Source organism: Chanos chanos, chromosome 2, assembly GCF_902362185.1.
Source record: "Chanos chanos chromosome 2, fChaCha1.1, whole genome shotgun sequence".
In the NCBI taxonomy this organism is placed as follows: domain Eukaryota; kingdom Metazoa; phylum Chordata; class Actinopteri; order Gonorynchiformes; family Chanidae; genus Chanos; species Chanos chanos.
Window position 1 is genome coordinate 17,408,681 of NC_044496.1, and position 19,882 is coordinate 17,428,562.

Below are 19,882 nucleotides of genomic sequence, written 5' to 3' on the forward strand. Positions count from 1 at the left end.
CTATATGGCCGATTCCATGTTCTCACTCCAGGTATGTTCTTCCAAGTTGTAGAGGAACTTGGTTCTGTTCACTGGGTTCTGTGCGATTTCCTTGCCTAAGTTGTCCAATGTGACATTAGAGGCAAAGATCTGGCTGGGGGTCAGGTAGCCCTCGCTGTTTCTGATGTACTTGGAGTAGTTCCTGCGGAGGCACTGCCAGGTGACGAAATAGAGGAGGAAGGCGCTGGACTTAAGGACAATAGCTATGCTGACATACAGGTAACGGTAGGACACGTTGTCGTATAACACGCACGCGCCTTTCATCCCACACACTGAACTCCACAGCAGGCAAGTGGAGTCAATCCCCATGCCAAAGATCAGGGGGGGTGGAATAAACCCTGTCAAACAATATTTTTTGTAATTAGTTTGAAATGTCTCACGAAGTGTCCAAATATTTCAAAACCCTCACTAAGGTTAAAAGAGCTAAACACGTTATTAACCTTTTTTTTTTTTAATGTAATAGTTATATGTAAAAACTGGCATAATAATACACAAGTTATTCAACACTTGCCATAACTAGTCTGATACACAATAAAGTATATTTGCTGAGGTTTAGTAACAACTGCAAAAATATACTCAATCCTCTAGTATATCCTAACAACATATTACAATCTTAGTAAATCCTGTTGTTCCTAATGGCCAATACATCCAATTAAGAATGTCCCTGTCCTACCTAGTAGCCGGAGCAACAGGAACAAAACTCCAAGGGCGTAAGACTTCAGCTCTGGGCTTACAGTTCTGAAAAACAAGGACATACAACAAACCATAAAAATAGGCGTCTCTCATCACAAAATAAGACATCAATAGTCCTGTGTATTGAAACACGACACAAACATTGCTATCAACAGCTATCCTAATACCAAGAACAATTTACATGCGTTCTGCATTTATAGGGCTGTGTTACTGGTGATCAAGCATGATGCTCATTAATAAAAATGCTGATTACAATGATACTGGTGACATCTATGTGCAGATGATAGTGCTGATGATGAGGGGCAAACATGTATGAGTAATGATAACCTGATCTCAGTGTGGGTGGCTAATGAAGAGGATGATGTAAATTACGATAAAGATGCTACCTGATTAGGACGATGACAGAGGGTGTTTGTGCCATGGCTCCAATCATGCTGCACACACAAACAACTGCCAGGAAAGTGAGGAAGGCCTGCTGGCAGCCCGGGGTTGGACATTTCCCTGGCAACGCAGAGCCTGCCCCATCACCACGGGCAACGCACTTACAACCTGTCAGATTCTGAGAGAGAAAAATAGATTAGAAAAGACTGAGAGAGGTCTGCCTTTTTCTAAGGTCTGTCTTTTTTATACCAGAGGTTACAAGAGTAACATAACATTAGACAAACTACAGAGCAACAAAACAGTCAACTGACCCTAATTAACAATTATGCAACAAAAATCATGCAGGCCTCACATATTCCACTGGATTTCACACTGTGCGAGCTTTAGCATGTGAAAAAGTGTGTCAGAAGTCCATTTGTATAAGTATATATGTTTACATGTACTCACGGTTCTGGTACAGCCTGCGAGGCAGGCAGAGAGGTAAGTGACTCCGTTTGAGCCACAGACCGGGCTGAGAGACGTAGAGTGACAGTTACAGCCAGATATACAGGCAGCTTCTGCACCCTGCCATGTGCCCAGACTTCTACAAAAGACATTTATAATGACAGTCATTACATTTTATAATCAAAGCATTTTTGCTTGCCATTGCATCTAAGACATTAAGTAGAGCCATTATGTGAAACCAAACTACTAAGTTATAAAAAGATAGAAACAGAGAACAAAAGATAAGATACAAAAAACAGAAACCACTTTACCCTTCACATTCAGTATTAAAACTGTATCAAAATATATCAACCTTCAGGGCCTTATAAATGCTTAGTACAGGTTTGAGTGCATGTTTGATGCAGCTAGCCAACTGTTTCTGAAAACCAACAGACAGCATCAGGAGACTCTGACTGTCATCTACTCACTCGTTGCCATAAGCGACAGTGACCCCAGCAACGGGCCCAGTGTCACAGCCCAGGAAAAGGAAGGAAACGTAGCAGGCAGTGGAGATGACATTCACTAACATGGCAAGACGAATTGCCCCTAATGCAGATAGATCAAGCTTCTTCACAAGCAGACCACCAAGAAAAATGCCCAGACACGCACAGGGGATTGCCGTCATACCTGGACAACAGGTTTAAAAGCAATTTAACACATTTGTCAACTGAGAGTACAGCTAACAACTGTTAGAGATTTCAACTATTAAAGCACATGTTACCCATGAGTTGGTGTATTGTAAAATTCTTTGTAAGGTCTTGATGTGGCATGCCTACCTAAAAGCTGATTGGCTGAAGATGTGGTGAGGTTGAACTGCTGCTCCAGATATTTGCCCAGAAATGCAGCAAATCCTGCGACCACAGCTATCTCCATGCATGCAGCCAGGATCACGCAGGTGAAAACAGGGTTGGATAAAAGGTGCTTAGTCACTTTAGGGATCACTATGGAAAATACATTGAGAGAGAAAGAAACATGTGAGTCGGAGTAATCAAAGACGAAAGGGTACAAAAAAGAAAACCGAAGGAAAGGAGAAGAGAAACTATGAAAAGAGAGTTTATATTAATGAAATCCACTCAGTATTACTCTTACATCCTTCACATACCCCATCAACATCCAAGGCATCAAATACCATATGCAGCATTAGTTAAGAGAAAACTCTCATAACGCTCAATAAACATGACATGTTTTACACAAATCTAAAAGTATTAAGAAAAAAGATATAGGGAACTGTGATATTCCAAATAACTCCATTAACACAATGCGTTAAAGCGATACTAAAAGTCAATAAGGACATATCACTTCGAGAAGAACCTAAAACGGGACTGAGCAGGTTTTGGCCGGTGCCCGTCCATGTGACCCTGACTGCAAGCCCTCATCTCAACCATATGTCTCACACGGCTCGTTCCTACTCCGTCCCTTCCCCTCTCCACCTCTGACTCATGCTCACCCTGCAGGTGTTGGCAGCAGGTGAGCCCTGTGTTCAGCTCCATGCTGCTAGGGCTTTTGCCCCCTTCATACTCTTGGACCAGCTCTGAAGGCAGCATAGCCTGCTCACTCTCGCCCCCTGCAGGCTCCCCTGGCGCATCCAGAGACTGCGGGAATCCAAACATGAAAAGCGAGGAGAGGAAGAGGAAAAGGCCACACAGGATGAAGCCACCCCACCAGGCACCGATCCAGCGCGGGTCGTCGGGGGTGATGTCCAGCTTAGCTGTTTGGGGGACAAGAGAACACATCCTACGCTGATCTGGGGTCAGCTCCTCCAATGCCAGCCTCAACCATAAACTCTAATAGACGCAGCAACCAAACTCTAGCCAATCGCATGGCGAGAACAGAGAAGAGTCGACACACAGTGAAAAAAGTGGCTCCCACTGTGCCAAAGATAATATATCTAATATAATAAAGCATAACTACTATTTACAAGCTACATTACAGTGGAGGAGGCCATCAGTTCACATCACGCCTAATTATTAATCTGACATTCTACAAAACATATTACAGTTCATACTGCAAATTCTTAACTATATTAAGAATACAATTATCTCACAATACTTCTCACATGTGCATGGAAGGTGTGTGTGTGTATTATGATAGTACCCACTTGTGTCAATGAAAACGGCATCCACATAGACTTTAGTGCACAGTGAGCCCAGGATAAACCCACATGCTGGTCCAAATACTAGCGTAGAGAACAAAATACCTGTAAGACAATGAAACATTTATGTATCATTACACAGACAATTTGTCACATCACAAAGACAAGTCTGAACAACAACACTTCTGTAAGACAATTTGCTGTCTGTTAAAATAGCGCTTACAAGCATTTGGGTTGTGGTGCAGATAATACTGTATTAAAATTGTAAGGGATTTTAGTGTTAACCTGATCTTTAGTGCAAGTGAGTGTTACTGAACCATTGTCTCTTCAGCATGAGTCTGGCCTGTGTATATTGTTTGGGGGAAAAAAAAAAAACTACAGTTTTATGATTTCACAAAAATGGTGGCAGCATGGTAGCGTTATTAGATGTTTATGAATGGTAAATATATGATGTGAATATGTTTATTGGAATATATGAAGCTTAACAACTCATCTTTCATCCATGAGTAAACGATTAATGATGTGCCTCAGTTACAACATGATAGACCATGATGAAAGAACCCCATAGAATCACATACATAACCACACATTAATAAACATGACATACATGCACTACCTGACTCCACTGAGTTTGCGAAAAACATTTATATTCAAGGTGGGAACAGGTTATTCAAACGGCTTTGAAAGATCCAGTCATTCAGTCATATTACTCTCTGCAACCCATATAACCCGATTACCAAACACCATACACTGCATCCCTCTAACAAGGCAATGCATCTGTTATCCTTTATAACATAATCTACTGATTGTCATCAATCCCCACAGAACCATGCTGGAGCTTTGCAGTGGCACTACATCTGTTTCCCTCCTTCTATCACTGGAGAAACTGGAAACCAGACAGACTGGCTACGAGTCACATTTACTTCTTTGTTCTGCTTGTACAAGAAACATCCCACTCAGTCATTCTATAAATCACAAGGGTAAAGCAGAATCATTAAGAGAGAAGAAGAGAGAGAGGAAGGGAAAAAGGAGTGGACAAGCGAGTGCTTATTGGAATGAGTGAGCGAATGAGTGAGTGGCAGAGAAAGAGAAGAGAAGGAGAGACATTTCTGAACAAGGCCTCTGTCCTCTCACAGTTCAGTCACAGGTTGTGTAAGTCCTCAGATTGATGCAGCATCAGTAAAGAGGATCACAGAGAGTGGAGATGAATGAGTCATGAGATGAGAAGAGTCAAACAACACCTTAGAGAAAAGCTAAACATGAAAAATGCAGAAACACACACACACACACACATAGGAAAACACAGTAACAGTAACATGAAGTGCTGCTTGACAATTCCCTCTTGTCACTTGTGGAGCACTTAATTAAAAATGTCATGTACTGTGTGAAATGTGTCTCCTGGAAAGCTCTTCACGTGTGGAAACATGCCAGTTTTCCAAGCACAGATTAAGCCTAGTCATGAACTACATTTCAGCGTTAATGTGTAAATCTCCATTGAAAATCCTTTTTAGTCCTGGACTAAGCTTTCTGTGTCTGGAAAACCAGCCTTTCATATCTTACATTCACGTCTGAGATTTCAATCTCCCTCAATACTGTTAGAAAAACAGAAAGAATCTGTCACCTTCCTTGTGAAATAGAGACTAATACAGAGAGAGAGAGAAAGAGTAACGGTGACAGACAAACGGAGAAAGGAAGAGAGAGGCCTGGGGGATGATTAAGCAGCCAGGACACATCAGCATCACAGCACACATTCAGCTACTAGACTCAGACGTGAGGCATTGCTTAATCCTTCAGAAACAGACAATGGGGGAAGACACAACGAGTACAGGGAAGAGATGGACAAGCACAGAGCTTGCACAATATAATATATATATATATATATATATGACACCAAAGGTTTATCACCACTGTTTATCGAATGCTAAAATTACCCTGAAACAAGGGATTAAAAACAAACAAACGAAAACACCAGAAATGAGGGGCATTTTTAACAGAACGTCGACAAACAGAAACAAATAAAAGCTGAATAATCTTTTGCCACTCATCCAACTTCCCACTCAGTTTGCCACACTGGCTAGAAAAATTCATGAACAGAGGCTGCTGGTTTACCGTATTCTATGTTATATTTCAACTAATGTAGTTACATCAGAACTTCAACAATAACTGAGTACTTCCTGCTTAAACTAAGCATTCAATATCATTTGCATAAGGTGCTAGCTATAGCCAAACTGACAATTTAGACTTAGTGCAGCTAATCATAGTTAGAGGCAGTTGTGTATTCCTCTTACTATTTTTAAACAGTATCTAAAAATAATAAGATTTAAGAGAGGATTTAGGCTGGCTTCAGTGTTTCTGAGAAAAAAAAATAAACCAAAAAGCACAATAAGCTCTTTTTTTTTTCATTTTATCTTGTTGTGGACCATTAGGCTGCAGGTGAAGCAGAGGAACAGGAATGTTGAAACACTGATTCTGCTCAGAGCAAACCAATAAGAAAAAAATGGCCCTAAAGCCCTTATTAAAGCAGGACAACATAATGAACTCTGCTGAAAAATTAATATTTTACAATATTTAACTGTATATTATAGTTCAAATTAAGGAATTTTTTAATTCTGTGGTTAATGTTAAATAAAAAATCTACATAATAAGCAACATAACGTCTACATAGCTTTGATATTAAACTGACAAAGGTCCACATTGGAATCTGTCTAATTTTCACTTTATTCCACATAATTCGGACTGTCAGACACGAACATTAATCAAACTGATCCATTCAGACATTCGTTCAATTGTCCAACCACTGTGCGCTGACTCATCCCCTCATCCGTTTCTACATTCATCCACATCCATTTCCACATCCATTCATTACATCCTGAGTACTTTGCCTGATAAAGTCCAATCCTACTCACCAATGTAAAGAGAAGAGTCTTCTCTTCTAACATGATCATCAATATAGGATACTCCCAGTGGCTGGACAGGCGTGGCACCAATACCCAGCAGCATCTGGGCTCCGATCAACAGCAGGTACATCATGTTGGTATTAGTTCTGTCCCCACAGATGTAGCCTGAGTCTGAGCCCCCTGATCTAGTGACATTGGCACAAACGTCCCTCCCTTCTCCGACAGGCCGTGACTCCCCAAACTCACCATATTCATACTGATGGGTCAGAAACTCGGGGAGCGCAGACAGTAACGCCCCGAGCCCCATCACAATCCCTCCACAGCCAATCAGGCGTGGCCGATGGGCCTTCGCCCCAAAGTAGCTGACAAATAAGATTAGGGCAAGATTCCCAATCTCAAAACTGCTAGCGATCACACCCACATCAGCGCTCTGCAGGTTGAAGCGTCGCTCCAGTGTGGTGAGAACGCTGACCTAGAAGAACAGAAACAATGAAGAACATAATGCTGAGTTAGAACATAAGAAGTTCTTGAGAAGTCCAAAAGTATCTGCACCGAAACAATATGTTACAGACTTGCAACTCTTCTCCTAGAAAATGAGTAACACAGTTACATTAGATAATCAGAAATGTTACGACATCACGAGCTGATCTGAGAGAAATCTGATTGCTGAGTCTTGCTCGGTGTTGATCTAGATTCTGGAAAATAAAACTTCAGAACTATTCTGAAGAGATATACAGTTATCAAATCTTGAAATATAACAGGCATGCTGCAAAATTACAGGACAGAAACCTCGTATCATCCCTTACACCTCTCGATCTATGCTTACTGAACACTTTTTCAGTCAAACCTGAGCCTTTCATGTGGGTCCAAGCCCTAGCAATTATAAAACAGCAATTTTGTGGTCATACTTCTTGGTTTATTTTTAGGTATGTTTAGTATCAGTGCATTGCTGCAAAATACATTTTCAGTCACATTTCCAAACACTGAATGTTTCAGATGTGAAACAAGTCCACGGTATTAGAAACCCACCACAGGTATGAGGTTCATTTTATGGCATAATGTTACATTCCGTTTCAGTGGAAGTTTCAACAGCATGGTCTACTTTCAACGATTTTACTCAGGACTGTTGACTATTCATTTACATACTGCTGACACGTAAAAGGCTTTTGATGTAATGTAAGCAACGTAAAATCAGCATTGATAGTGTGCTTTCTTGAGCTTATTTCAGTCTTTAAAAAATGCATTTTGTCACTCAGTGGTCTGAGTGTTGTTTCACTCGTCTACAAAAGGTAACACTCGAGCAAAATTTCTCATGTCATACCTTCATCATCCATAATCATGAGGAAATACAGGGAGTTCATAAATAAAAAGATACAAATGGTTGAGGACGTTTGAAATTATTATTATTAATACTACTACTACTACGACTGCAGTTGTTGTTGTTATTTTAATCAAGAGTTTATCTGGAGTAGTTACCAGAAAAAAAAGTCTAAGATAAACCAACTAATGTGCTTGGAGTTTTCTGAAGAGCATTTTTCCAATGGACTTGGCCATGATCAGATGAGATAAGAGTGGAGCTCTTTGGCGACGTCAATCAGTAGCAAGTGTCACCTTGTAAGAAAAAGAAAAGCCACACTTCCTTTAAAATATGGTGGTACCTCTGATATTATGGGACATTTTTCTACAAGTCTAAATTTTTGTCCAGTTCAACAGCGTTACCAACTACCGGACATTCACACTGCAAATGGAGCTTCTCAGACTTCAAACCTTAACAATATCACTTGCACCGGAAGAATCAAGAAAGATTCTGTACAGGGGAATAAGATCCCTCTCAGTGTGATTTGATAAAAGCTTACAGGAAAAATGCCCACAGCTGTTATTCTGGACAGGCAAGGATGAACAAAGGAGTGAAAACAGGGGTATCAAAGGCTGCACGAAAAGGAGCACAAAAAGGAAGGTTTATGGAAAGACTGGGACATTATTTCTGTTCATGGGATTTTATAAACTGGCTAATCTCTGTGTCCATGTTTATAGACTGAAAAGAATAGGCAGTATCTGAGTCTGAGAAATGTATTAGCAAATGAGCAGTTTTGTACATCTGTGTAGTTTATTGTGTTAGTATTAGTGAATATGAGTATATGTAGCCTGACATGTAGCCTAATCCTTCTCACACTATCAAGGCATATTTATGTTGGATATGTATGTTTTTTAGACATAATATGCATTGTGGGACATTACAATAACTATGCAAATGCGCTTAATTACCACTGAAAAGTCACCATTCCGTTACATGAATTAAACATATTCTAATTCATCAGCTAAAACAGAAAATGTAAAACTGTAGCTGTCAAGTCATTACTGAGATATTCATTTACATAGATACCTTTGAATCAGTTTTAAACAGAACTACTGATGTATAGGAGTATTGATGATTTTTTTAGACAATACAGAATTGCATAAAACCTTCATGTTAATATTCAGATCAATCTACAGAATTCTCTTGGGGAAATTTGGATAAAGCCAGGTTAAACAGCTCAATATCACACTAGGTAGTATGTGATGATAAAACCACTTAGTTAATCCAGAGAATCACTATCAGTTATTACTGAAATGCTCTTACTATTGGTAAGTGCTACATTCTCTCTCTCTCTCTCTCTCTACTATAATGTCCATACATACTCTACCTACACATGCTTCCTGAGACATATCCAGCACAGAGTACACCATATCACACAATAGTCTCAACATTTGATCAGTGTAGAAATCTTGAGTTTGAAAATTATTTCAGTCAGCAGCGTCATGACCATATAACAGATAGGTTGCTTTCCGACACTTTCACAATGAGTACAGTTTTTATGTGTCTGTGTCATATCCATATCAATATGAAGTTCAGTACCTGCTGAAAAGAATAGTCCTAATCCAATATTACATGTTTGAACAGGCTTGCCAGGAAAATAAACTAACCGAGGAGACAAGAGATTCATTGCTAATCTCAGCTGTGGACGCAAGGATGGATAGTAGGTCAGTATAAGATTCATACATGTTACTTAGATAAAATTTCAATAAAAATATATACAAGATATTCTGCTTGGCCAACAATGGATTAACAAACCTCAACACTATCTTTTTGGCTGGAGTTGGACAAATCTGTTGAAATAAGTAATATTTCATATCACCTTCTAAATAACCTTAATTATATACTGCATACACAATATGGATATGCGGTATATTCCGTATTCATACTGCTATGTTTTCACGTTAAGTCAATACATCGCTAAATACAAACGTATCATTGTCCGTAAACCTTGGACTTAGATTTGGTCAGGCCTAACCTGTAGGCTAGTTACCGTAAGTGATGTAACTGCGTAGCTCTCTTTCATTGACTGCATATAAGGTGACCAGAGGGTTCTGGGGGGAGTCAAGGTTAACTTGGAAAACGTGTCATTGGTGATCGCCTTTCACGCTGATTATTTAATGCCTTATTATGTTCTCTAGCGCATTCAGGAAAATTAAAGGATGAAACATGCAAACAGACTAATCAATGACGTCGCCATCTGTTGACTACTATAATCACCTCTCTCTCTATGTCCTCTCCACAGGATAACAAAGAAATGTCAGCAGTCTGTATCCAGATTTAATGGTCATGATATGCTTATGTCACCCTCTATTTTTAGCGTCTGCCTTTGACAGCTTATTCCTTAAACCATATACTGTATCATAAATGCCATGTACAGCCAACTGATAACCTAAACAGAATTGTAGTCCAACTCACCAAATAAGCTCCGACAGTCCCCTGAGCCAACAAAAGAGCACATTCCGATACGAGAAAGATTTTGATGCTGGAGAAGCATGACGTCTTTTTCTCATAGTCTTCTGCTTCAATGTCTGGTGTATCTCCTTCAACGCACATCGCATTTTTCACCTGCATCCTTTTTAAAACGGCTCACGCTCTAGCCGCGATTTACTGCAAGAGGCAAGATAGCTTGTTGACCATTGACGAAAAGGAGCTAACCCACACAAGACATGCTCAGCTCCATCAATGGCGCCCTTAGGTCATCACTCGCGCATCTACATATCAAATTACATACACAGCAATGTAACTCTTCCGTTATCAAATTAATTTTAATGCTTTCGAGTAGCCTGTTGTAAGCTCTGACTGGGCATTGAAAGCGGAGGAAATTCAAGGTTTGGAGATCAACCTACAGAGGACATTGCCACTGAATCACTACAAACGTCATTCTCTTCGATAAACTCTCACATAACCCGGTGACGCGTGCTTCAGGTGAGCTATAAGGCTCGCTTCTTCTTTAGTGGGTTTACAGAGGCTGTCATGCGTTTTTTATGCTGTGAGGAAGATGTGCTCTTAGTAATGCTCCCGCGGTATTGAGTCGCCCAGCCTGCATCACATACCCTACCCGTTCCTCCCGCATCCCCTCCCCAACCCTCTCTTTTCTCCAAAATCACTTAACTGAAATAATGAAACGTAAGCGTTCCAGTAATGCATATTCTAAAGACATTAATTGACATAAAACAAAACTACAGTTATATGTTATTTTGAAACTTATCTAATAACGGTAGACAAATGCTCTGAAAGCGAAATGATAGATATGCACAATAGGTTGTTGAAACATGGGAGACAGAAGAAAAAAACAGCTTACCAAATGAAGGTTTTAACCTTAAACATGTTAGTCGTTCTGGGATATGATTTGTCGCTTATTTCGCTTTTCTATTAATGACTCACTGGAAAATAAAATAAAAATAAATAAGAAAAAAAACAGCAACCACAACAACAACAAAAACAATCAGGAATGAAACCATAAGGTTTAGGGCACCTTAACACTGTTTAAAGTCTGTCATCAGTTTTTGATTCTGAGAGAACACATACTCTGATGCACATTTATTACTGTGTGAGAAACACAGTGGAGCAAGACAGTAAAAACAAAACAGAGAATACATCTTCTTTGAGTGTTTTATCTGCAGGAACATGTATAGCTACACTTAAGAGGATAACCTCACTGAGACTGTACTCACATCTGTGGACTGTTACTGTGGAGAGTCACTGGCTTTGCCCTAGAGGAGCAAGTGCTTCAATACTGTGAATCAGAGAAAATCTATAGCTGCCAAGGCACGGACTTCGCAGGCAGAGAGCTAAATATAAAATCTCGGACTATCAGACTGTCCCTTGAGGCAGGGGTAATATAAATCCAATGCAGAGAGAGAGAAAGAGAGAGAGGAGAGAGAGAGGAGAAATATCTCATTGCAGAGAGAGAGCTGAACAGCAACATACCAGGTTTCAGGAGAATATCATCTATAAATGTTACATGCATTCATAAAGCAATCAGAGACACACTCATCAACACACACACACACACACAGGACACCACAGGTTCATAACTGGTTGTTGTTTTCTGAGCAAGACTAGGGCCCCCTATGTTTTCCCATCTGTCTCTGGATCTGTTTGGATCCCATTAAAACAACTCAGGCCAAAACTCGGTGTCAAGAAGTCTGGATTGGCATCATTCCCTCTCATCTCTCAGCCACACCCCCACCTTACCCATGAACTTCTGGAATGTCACTGTGTTGGGGGGTAAAAACGGGGAAAAATAACACAATGTCGTCATGTTTTCGAGTCTCTACTAAAAAAGAAAAGAAAAACCACTCTATGAATGCTTCAGAGGGGCATGCTGATAAGACTGTGGTAGTATCAGTACACCCAATCTGTAAAAAGACATCCACTTCATAACAATTTAAAGACCAAAAACATCATTCACTAATTAATTTCTCGCACAGACTCCTCATCACTAAACCACATAGCACTGTTTGAATCAGATGCTCTCCCGTAGCATGAATCAGCTGAAATTATTTCACTGTGGTTAGAAAGAAGGTTGACATCTAGTGGACAAAATTAGTAACGCAGCAACTGCTTCAAATCAGATACCAACCTTACCTGTGAAGGACCTCACCAAAAGACAACCTGAGATAGTATAGGCACAAAACAAGAATCCAAGGAACATTTTTCTTATTTTTCTTGAAGAAAGACCAGCATGCTCTCTCGAGGTGACATTAATACATGTGGCCTTTACAGAGGAGCATATTAATGACATTTCTCATATAAAATTCCAACATAGTTAAAAAAAAAACATCCTCCCCTGAGTATGAGATTTAAGTGAACTCATCCTCTGAATTGAAAACTGCACTGAGACATGTAATATCCAAAATAAGGATAATATCTAATTTTATATCTAATGTAAGGATTATGTCTAATGCAATATCTAATATAGGAATAGCCTCATATATCCTTTTTGAGAAGAGTAAACCCCGAACAATTCTCCTCCCTGTGAGCTGTCCTGGACACACCCATTCACATATGACTCAAGAAAATCAAGACCGTGGTCCTGACATCCAAGAAGTAATCAGGTTGTGCAATAGTAGACCATAATCATTCTAAATCTGGTTTTAAAAGTGTGCTGAAACCAGATTTAGAATGATTACAGTTCCTGTGTCATTAAGGCTGTGCCTCACTGCAGACTACAGTACATCAAGCTCAGCCTTATATTTGTCTCTCTCAAAGCGCTGTTTACATAAAAGAGAGAAATATTCTCACACAGAGCCCATCATTAATTTCCATATATCCTGAGACCTCCTCTAATTGTTTTGTTAGTTTTGGTGTGAATGACTGTCATCTGGCATGCCAAGCTGGAGATATGGACTGGCTAGAGTCTGCAAGAGGACAGATATTTTGGACAATAAACGGAGATGGAAGCATCACACTCATGTCCTTGCTGAGCCATTGAAAATGCTAATTCTAAAAGTGGCTACTGATATTTCAATAAATTCAATAAATGTTAAGCAGGAAGCAACTATGGTGGTGCAGTGGTTAGCACCTTTGTCTCACAGCAAGAACGTCCTGGTTTTAATTCCCAGCTGGTTGGCCAGGGTCCTTTCTGTGTGGAGTCTGCACGCGTTTCTGCCGCGAGCTCCATTCTCCTCCCACAGTCCAAAGACGTGAGTCAGGTGAACTGGAGATACTAAATTGCCCCTAGGTGTGAATGTGTTTGTCTGTGTGTCTGCCCTGCGATGGACTGGTGACCTGTCCAGGGTGTTTCCTCTGCCTTTTGCCCAGTGAGTGCTGAGATGGGCTCCAGCACCCCACGAGCCTAATTCGGATAGTCGGCTTGGAAAATGAATGGGAAAAAAGGATGCAACTGAAGCCTGTGTATGTCTAAACTTTGATAGTTAACACAAGATGACTCAGATGGAAGGTAAAAAGTGACAATTTGTTAAGTGCTAACTAAGGTTAGGAAGCATACACACATACTTATGCGCAAGCATGTATGCACAAACACACATACACTACTGTCCCTCTCAAAGCACACTCTCAGACTGAGTGTCTCATCTAATCTTGTCTCTGAATCTGGCATAAATGGAAATCACATTAATTTAAGACGGCCAATCTTGGCACTTTATCCAATCTGATAGAAGTAATTAGCACATTCAAGGCAATTAAGCAGACTGAGGGTCCACATATGCATGTCGGTCCTTTTAGGGAGACAACTCTAAATGTTTTCAAGTTTCATGCAGAATTTATTTAGAGGCACCCTAAAATGATTTCTTTCTGCAGGTATTTCACACACACACACACACACACACACACACACACACACACACACACACACACACGCACATACACACAGATGAACAGAAAGACATACACATACATTTAGTTTAGAACAGTTTATATTTAGTTCTCATACTGGTCTTGAGTTAGTTTTCAGTCTTATGATGCAGAATCTTTAAACTTCCGTCATAGCACTGACAAAAGAGACTCCAGAAAGGATCATTAAAAATTAGGTTATCACAATGAAATATGGTACTATCACATAAAAAACACCTCTCATGTGCCCTGGCATGAAGATGTTGTTGCGGACATTATTATTAGAATTTTGAAGTGTCGCTTGTCTTTATGTGAACTGGACTGTAATACGAACTTACTGTGACCATTTTTATGGCTATGAGAGAATAAAGTGACTTGCGTGTGTGAGTGCGCATGTGTGTGTGTGTGTGTGTGTGTGTTTTTGGAAAGGGTGAGTGTAGACAGGCAGAGGAGCAAATGCACATTGAGTTACCATGGCCTCAGTCCACTACATTCAGTGAGATATAAAATGAAAGCCGGCAGTCAAGGGCAACGTCATTGCAGAGGAGATGAACAGGCTGTTTCATCCCTCAGTGGCACTGGAAACATGAACCTCTGAGTCAGTGCTCAATATGTCAGCAGCACTCTCATCAGATAAACAGGCTTCAGCGCACTGTTACACCATCATAACTATGACAACACATCAAGTAACGTACAGATCCTACTACTCTCACTCACTGCGTTCTGAATTTGACAGAATAGGAAAGAGGTAAAATGTATCTCAATGTCACTATTAAGATACCCTTGTACCAAATAATGGCTTACCTTGCTGCTTTGCTTTGGAAGAAGTACCCATTTCATCCAATTTGTCAAGAGTTTTTGATGGGGCTGTTGTGTCAGATGTATTTGATAGAATTTGAAAAGTGAAACTTGTGAATGAATGATAACATTTGCACCATCGAGTATATGTTTACAATTGCTGAATTTCTTGGACGAGGCTAAAATAACACAGATAACACTTTCCCTGTGCATGTCCCTGGAACTGATACCACTTTAAAGTCTCAGTGTACATGAAATGGTGTCAGGAGCACTTTGGAGTATTCAACCCAAGGTTTGAGCTTGGCCTTGCATTAAGACATGGTGAACTTGTAACTGACGAACAGTCCAAGAGCATGCTGTCCCTCTTTGACCCTGCTGTGATTTACCATAGAAACATATTATTAACTCAGCTATTACAATTTTAGACACACTGCCGAAACCTAACCTGTTCTGCTATTCTACACAACTACAAACACAAATAGGCTACATAGGACAACAAACACAGACTACAGCTGCAAATCACCTCATACTAAACTTTACAACTATACACTCTACTTCCCATTCCCTTCATAACAACAAACTATACATACTGATTTCCACTAACATGTGAATCAAGACAAGTGATGGTTACATATGGAATATTTGTCTGACTACGCGTTAAAGTGACTAAACTCTCTCGCACACATATCAGACACACCAGCTCACATTCACCTTCACAATAATCCAAACCAACACTCAGTGATTAAAAAAATTTCACACATTTCTCAATCCATACATTTTAGTTTGGTCGGCAAAATCATTATTTTACACACGCAGTTTTCCCTAATTAATCAGTAATCAAATAATAAAACACACAATATAGCGACCAATTTATTTATAGCTCAATTAATAAAGTTCTTTAGGAACAGATCTTAGTACTTATAGAATGCAGTATTAGATATACACGAGTGACAGTCTTATAGCTCATAAACAGCTACTGTAATCTACCATTAAAATACTATTTAAGTATGTCAATTAACCCCGCCCAAGGATGATGTGGACAGTAACATTACAAAATGAGTCTGGTTACGTTCTGTGCGTTTCAATTCGGCATTCACTAGAGGTGGAGAACACGCATGTCGGATCTTAAAGGACTAAATATCCAAAAGTCGAGGATACTTCAATAAATAATTGAAACAACGGTGTCTGCAGTTGTGCAATAGTGAATTGGAAAAAACGGACTCTAAACATTTCCATTTTGTCGTTCCACCAACTGTAAAGTATGGATATTTGGATCGCATGCGTTTAAACATCTTATGGAGACACCTGCACGCGAGGAAGAGTAAGGGAACTGTCGACTGATATGCTCTTAATTTAGGTGTGAACTCTTTGAAGAAAATGAACGTGTGTACTCTCTCCCCAAAGCTGATTTTTTGAGGGAATAAAATCAGAGTATATTTAGATGTAACGTGCTTCACGCTCTTTATGATTTTAATAACATTCATTCCTTTTGTACGTTTTGCCCGTGGCTGTCATTATCAACTACCTGCAGTCATGGGCATGATCCTTTGATTCAGGCTTTTGGAGCAAGACTCGTGTTATTGGCAGGGATTTTTACATTTTTATTTTTAAATCATTTAAATATAACTTATAATATAAAATTCAGGTTGGATTTATATATTTCTTTCTTTAATTACAGAGTTTCGTTTGTGCAATCTGAAACACTCTTTGTAAATGGTCAAATATTTCCTCGCCTTGCGCGCTTTGTTTATGATGCAAAAACGCTAACTAGAGATGCGCATCTTATTTCTGACGCACGTAGAGCGTTTCAGAGAATGAACACTACAATTCTTCCAGAACCCACGATGTTTCACCAGACCCTAGACTTTGAGCAGAACTTCTCTTGTGAAGCAGCTTTTATCTACTGTAACCAGAACCTCTCCGGGAATCATCTCCAATTGCCAAGTTTCACCACCGCAGCAAAAATCCGAGTGACCATTACTTTGATATTGTGTATTATCTCTGCATGTAGTAATCTTGCCGTGCTCTGGGCATCAAACAGCAACAGCAAAAGGAAATCTCACGTGCGGCTTCTAATCACGAACCTGGCTGTGGCAGACTTACTTGTGACCTTTATCGTAATGCCATTGGACGCAGTGTGGAATGTCACTGTGCAGTGGTTGGCAGGAGACCTTACCTGTAGAATTCTCATGTTCCTGAAACTTTTGGCCATGTATTCATGTGCTTTTGTCACTGTTGTCATCAGTCTGGACCGACAGTCTGCCATCCTTAACCCTCTGGCCATCAACAAAGCCAAGAGGAGAAATAAGATCTTGCTGACTATCGCATGGGGCATGAGTATTGTCTTGTCCATCCCTCAGGTAAGGACATGTATGTATGTAATTACAAGTATTTAGTAATCATTCGGTAAGCAGACCGTTGCAGGTGTGTCATCCTGTCGCAAAGCACCGCTGTTGTGCCTTTGAGCAAAACAAATATTCTTCAGAAATTCTCCAGTGTCCTTGCAAAGGAAAACTTGCTCTCAATAGACTGTTCAATCAAGGTAAAAAATATCATGTAAAAGTTGTAATTTTAATGTCTATGCTTAACGATCACTGTTTCATGGTCCTCTCTATATCACTAATGCTGAGCTGAATGCCATATGTGATCTACATCATCTAGCAGGCATGAGCGAGTTCCTGTCATGGTCTCGTCTTGTAACTACATTTCTAAAATAAATTTTGATCAAACTGCTGAGGGAACAGATGACAGGGTATCCGGAGAGAGATCTGATGTTTCGGGTTACTTTTGGTGGGGGCTGTGACGTTCATGAAGTTTTATTTCCTTTTCCAGGCATTCTTTTTTCACCTTGTGACCATCAGTTCTCCAGAGCGTTTCACCCAGTGTACGACACATGGCAGCTTCACGTTCCACTGGCAGGAAACACTGTACAACATGCTTACCTTCAGCTTCCTTTTCCTGCTGCCTCTCATCATCATGATTACCTGTTACACTAGAATCCTGCTGGAGATCTCCAAGAGAATGGCCAAGGACAACAGTGAGGGATTTTAATATGGACTTTAATAAAGTCCCTGACTATAGGAGAACAAAACAAAGGATAGTGGTAGTATGGTGTAGGGTATTGGATTGTTCATAGGAGTCCTATGGATAATGGATGTTTAGTTGAATTTGAATTAATTCGAGCCAGCATGCCAAATGCTCTAATTTCCATTTCCATCTGCATAATGAGAAGTTCTTTTCCTTTAATGAATATCCTTTTATCCCTAACCCATACTGAGACTGTCTCTTGCCAACATTCTGTTCTAAATGAACAGTGATCTGAGATAGCAGGTTGTATAAAGTCAGTCTGATTGTCATATCATCACATGTGTTTGACAAAGACACTAGGCCATATTCACCTTTAGTGTCACTGGAGAATTTTAATCTTAGGGAACTAAACCTCTAAATTTTTGTCTCAATTTTTTCAGGATTTTTTCATTTAAACTTTGCAGTGACAGCAACAAATTGCTCTCTCTGTCTCTCTTTCTCTCCATCTCACACACAAACACACACACACACACACACACTATTCAATATTTAATCACAAGTCAATAAAAACATCAAGTTGCACTCTTGGCACTCATAATGTGATCACTCATTTATCAGTTTAATGATATATAATTCGATGTGTTTTCCAGTGATCTCCAGTGAAGTGCGTCTGCGCAGATCCAAGAACAACATCCCAAAAGCACGTATGCGCACACTGAAGATGAGCGTTGTCATTGTGATTTCATTTGTGGTGTGCTGGACTCCGTACTACCTTCTTGGTCTGTGGTACTGGTTTTGTCCCACAGGACTGGAGGAAGCTGTCTCCCATTCTCTCTCTCACATTCTCTTCATCTTTGGCCTGTTCAATGCCTGCCTGGACCCAATAATCTATGGTCTGTTCACGCTACCGCTTCATCGAAGCCTGAGGGGTCGTTATCGTGGTAACACTTCAGTGCAGCTGGAACTGGAGACCACCAACACTATGATGGTGGATTCTTTCAGATGTTCTGTTTCCTCTGTCACCTGGAAGAGATCAATGGCTCTGACAACCCATAGCGGGCAGACCGAAAGGATCACAAAGTTTCCTAATGAGGATAGTAAAGATGAGGCAGACTGTGAGCGTGGTGTTGTTTGTCCTTGCCCTTACAGCAGTGACAAACTGATTGATTGAAACAAACAGGCAGATAAGCTACACATACTGAAAGAGACTCGAATTTAACACCTTAATCTTGTATAGTTTTGTGATATTGTGATGAAAGAATAATGTCCTGTTTCATTGATGAAATGCTAGAATCAGATAAGAAAAATGCTCATTGTTCAACACAGTTTACAGATGGTAGCTGAAGCTTTTATGAATGTTTTACTGTGTGAAGTCTATTTACTGGATTAACAAAGAAAAAAGATAATGACATTATTCTCAATACAGACACATGTATTCATATACATACTTAGGTTGTTACATTTCCATAGGGGGGGATAAAGGATGACGCTAGGGATGATTTGTTGCACATAACTAAAATGTTTTGGTTGATGGTCTCTGTATTGGTCTAGTTGATTGGATGTCAGGGCCTTGAGGGGATGGGAAGACATTATTAAATTCATAAAACACATTGTGGAATGGCTCTGAGTCAGAGTGGATGGCATTAGGCTTTACGGAAGCATGTTTTCAGACATCACAAAATCTTGTTAAAGCTTCTGAGCTGCCCCAGGCAGAACACTTAATAAGTATAGAGGCTGATAAATGCACAACTGAGCAGATAACAACAAGACATGAATGACTATGTGTATAAACAGCAGAGCAGGCTAATGCTCATATAC

The 19,882-nt window shown here is 40.0% G+C and overlaps 2 protein-coding genes across 2 annotated transcripts; one reads left to right on the forward strand and one right to left on the reverse strand.

Moving 5' to 3' along the window:
* slco3a1b (solute carrier organic anion transporter family member 3A1b) lies at positions 1 to 10,513 on the reverse strand. The gene is made up of 10 exons (XM_030766358.1): positions 10,358 to 10,513; positions 6,595 to 7,057; positions 3,695 to 3,793; positions 3,044 to 3,304; positions 2,373 to 2,537; positions 2,025 to 2,223; positions 1,561 to 1,696; positions 1,119 to 1,291; positions 713 to 777; positions 1 to 377 (listed from the first exon to the last, which is right to left on the reverse strand). Exons 1-10 carry the CDS (start codon positions 10,511 to 10,513, stop codon positions 1 to 3), a joined length of 2,094 nt encoding a protein of 697 aa, XP_030622218.1.
* Positions 10,514 to 16,869: 6,356 nt separating this feature from the next.
* Positions 16,870 to 19,235, forward strand: gnrhr2 (gonadotropin releasing hormone receptor 2). Its single transcript, XM_030765126.1, has 3 exons — positions 16,870 to 17,397; positions 17,870 to 18,074; positions 18,715 to 19,235. The coding sequence occupies exons 1-3, from the start codon at positions 16,882 to 16,884 to the stop codon at positions 19,233 to 19,235; spliced, it is 1,242 nt and encodes a 413-aa protein (XP_030620986.1). The 5' UTR covers positions 16,870 to 16,881.
* The last annotated feature ends 647 nt before the right edge of the window (positions 19,236 to 19,882 follow it).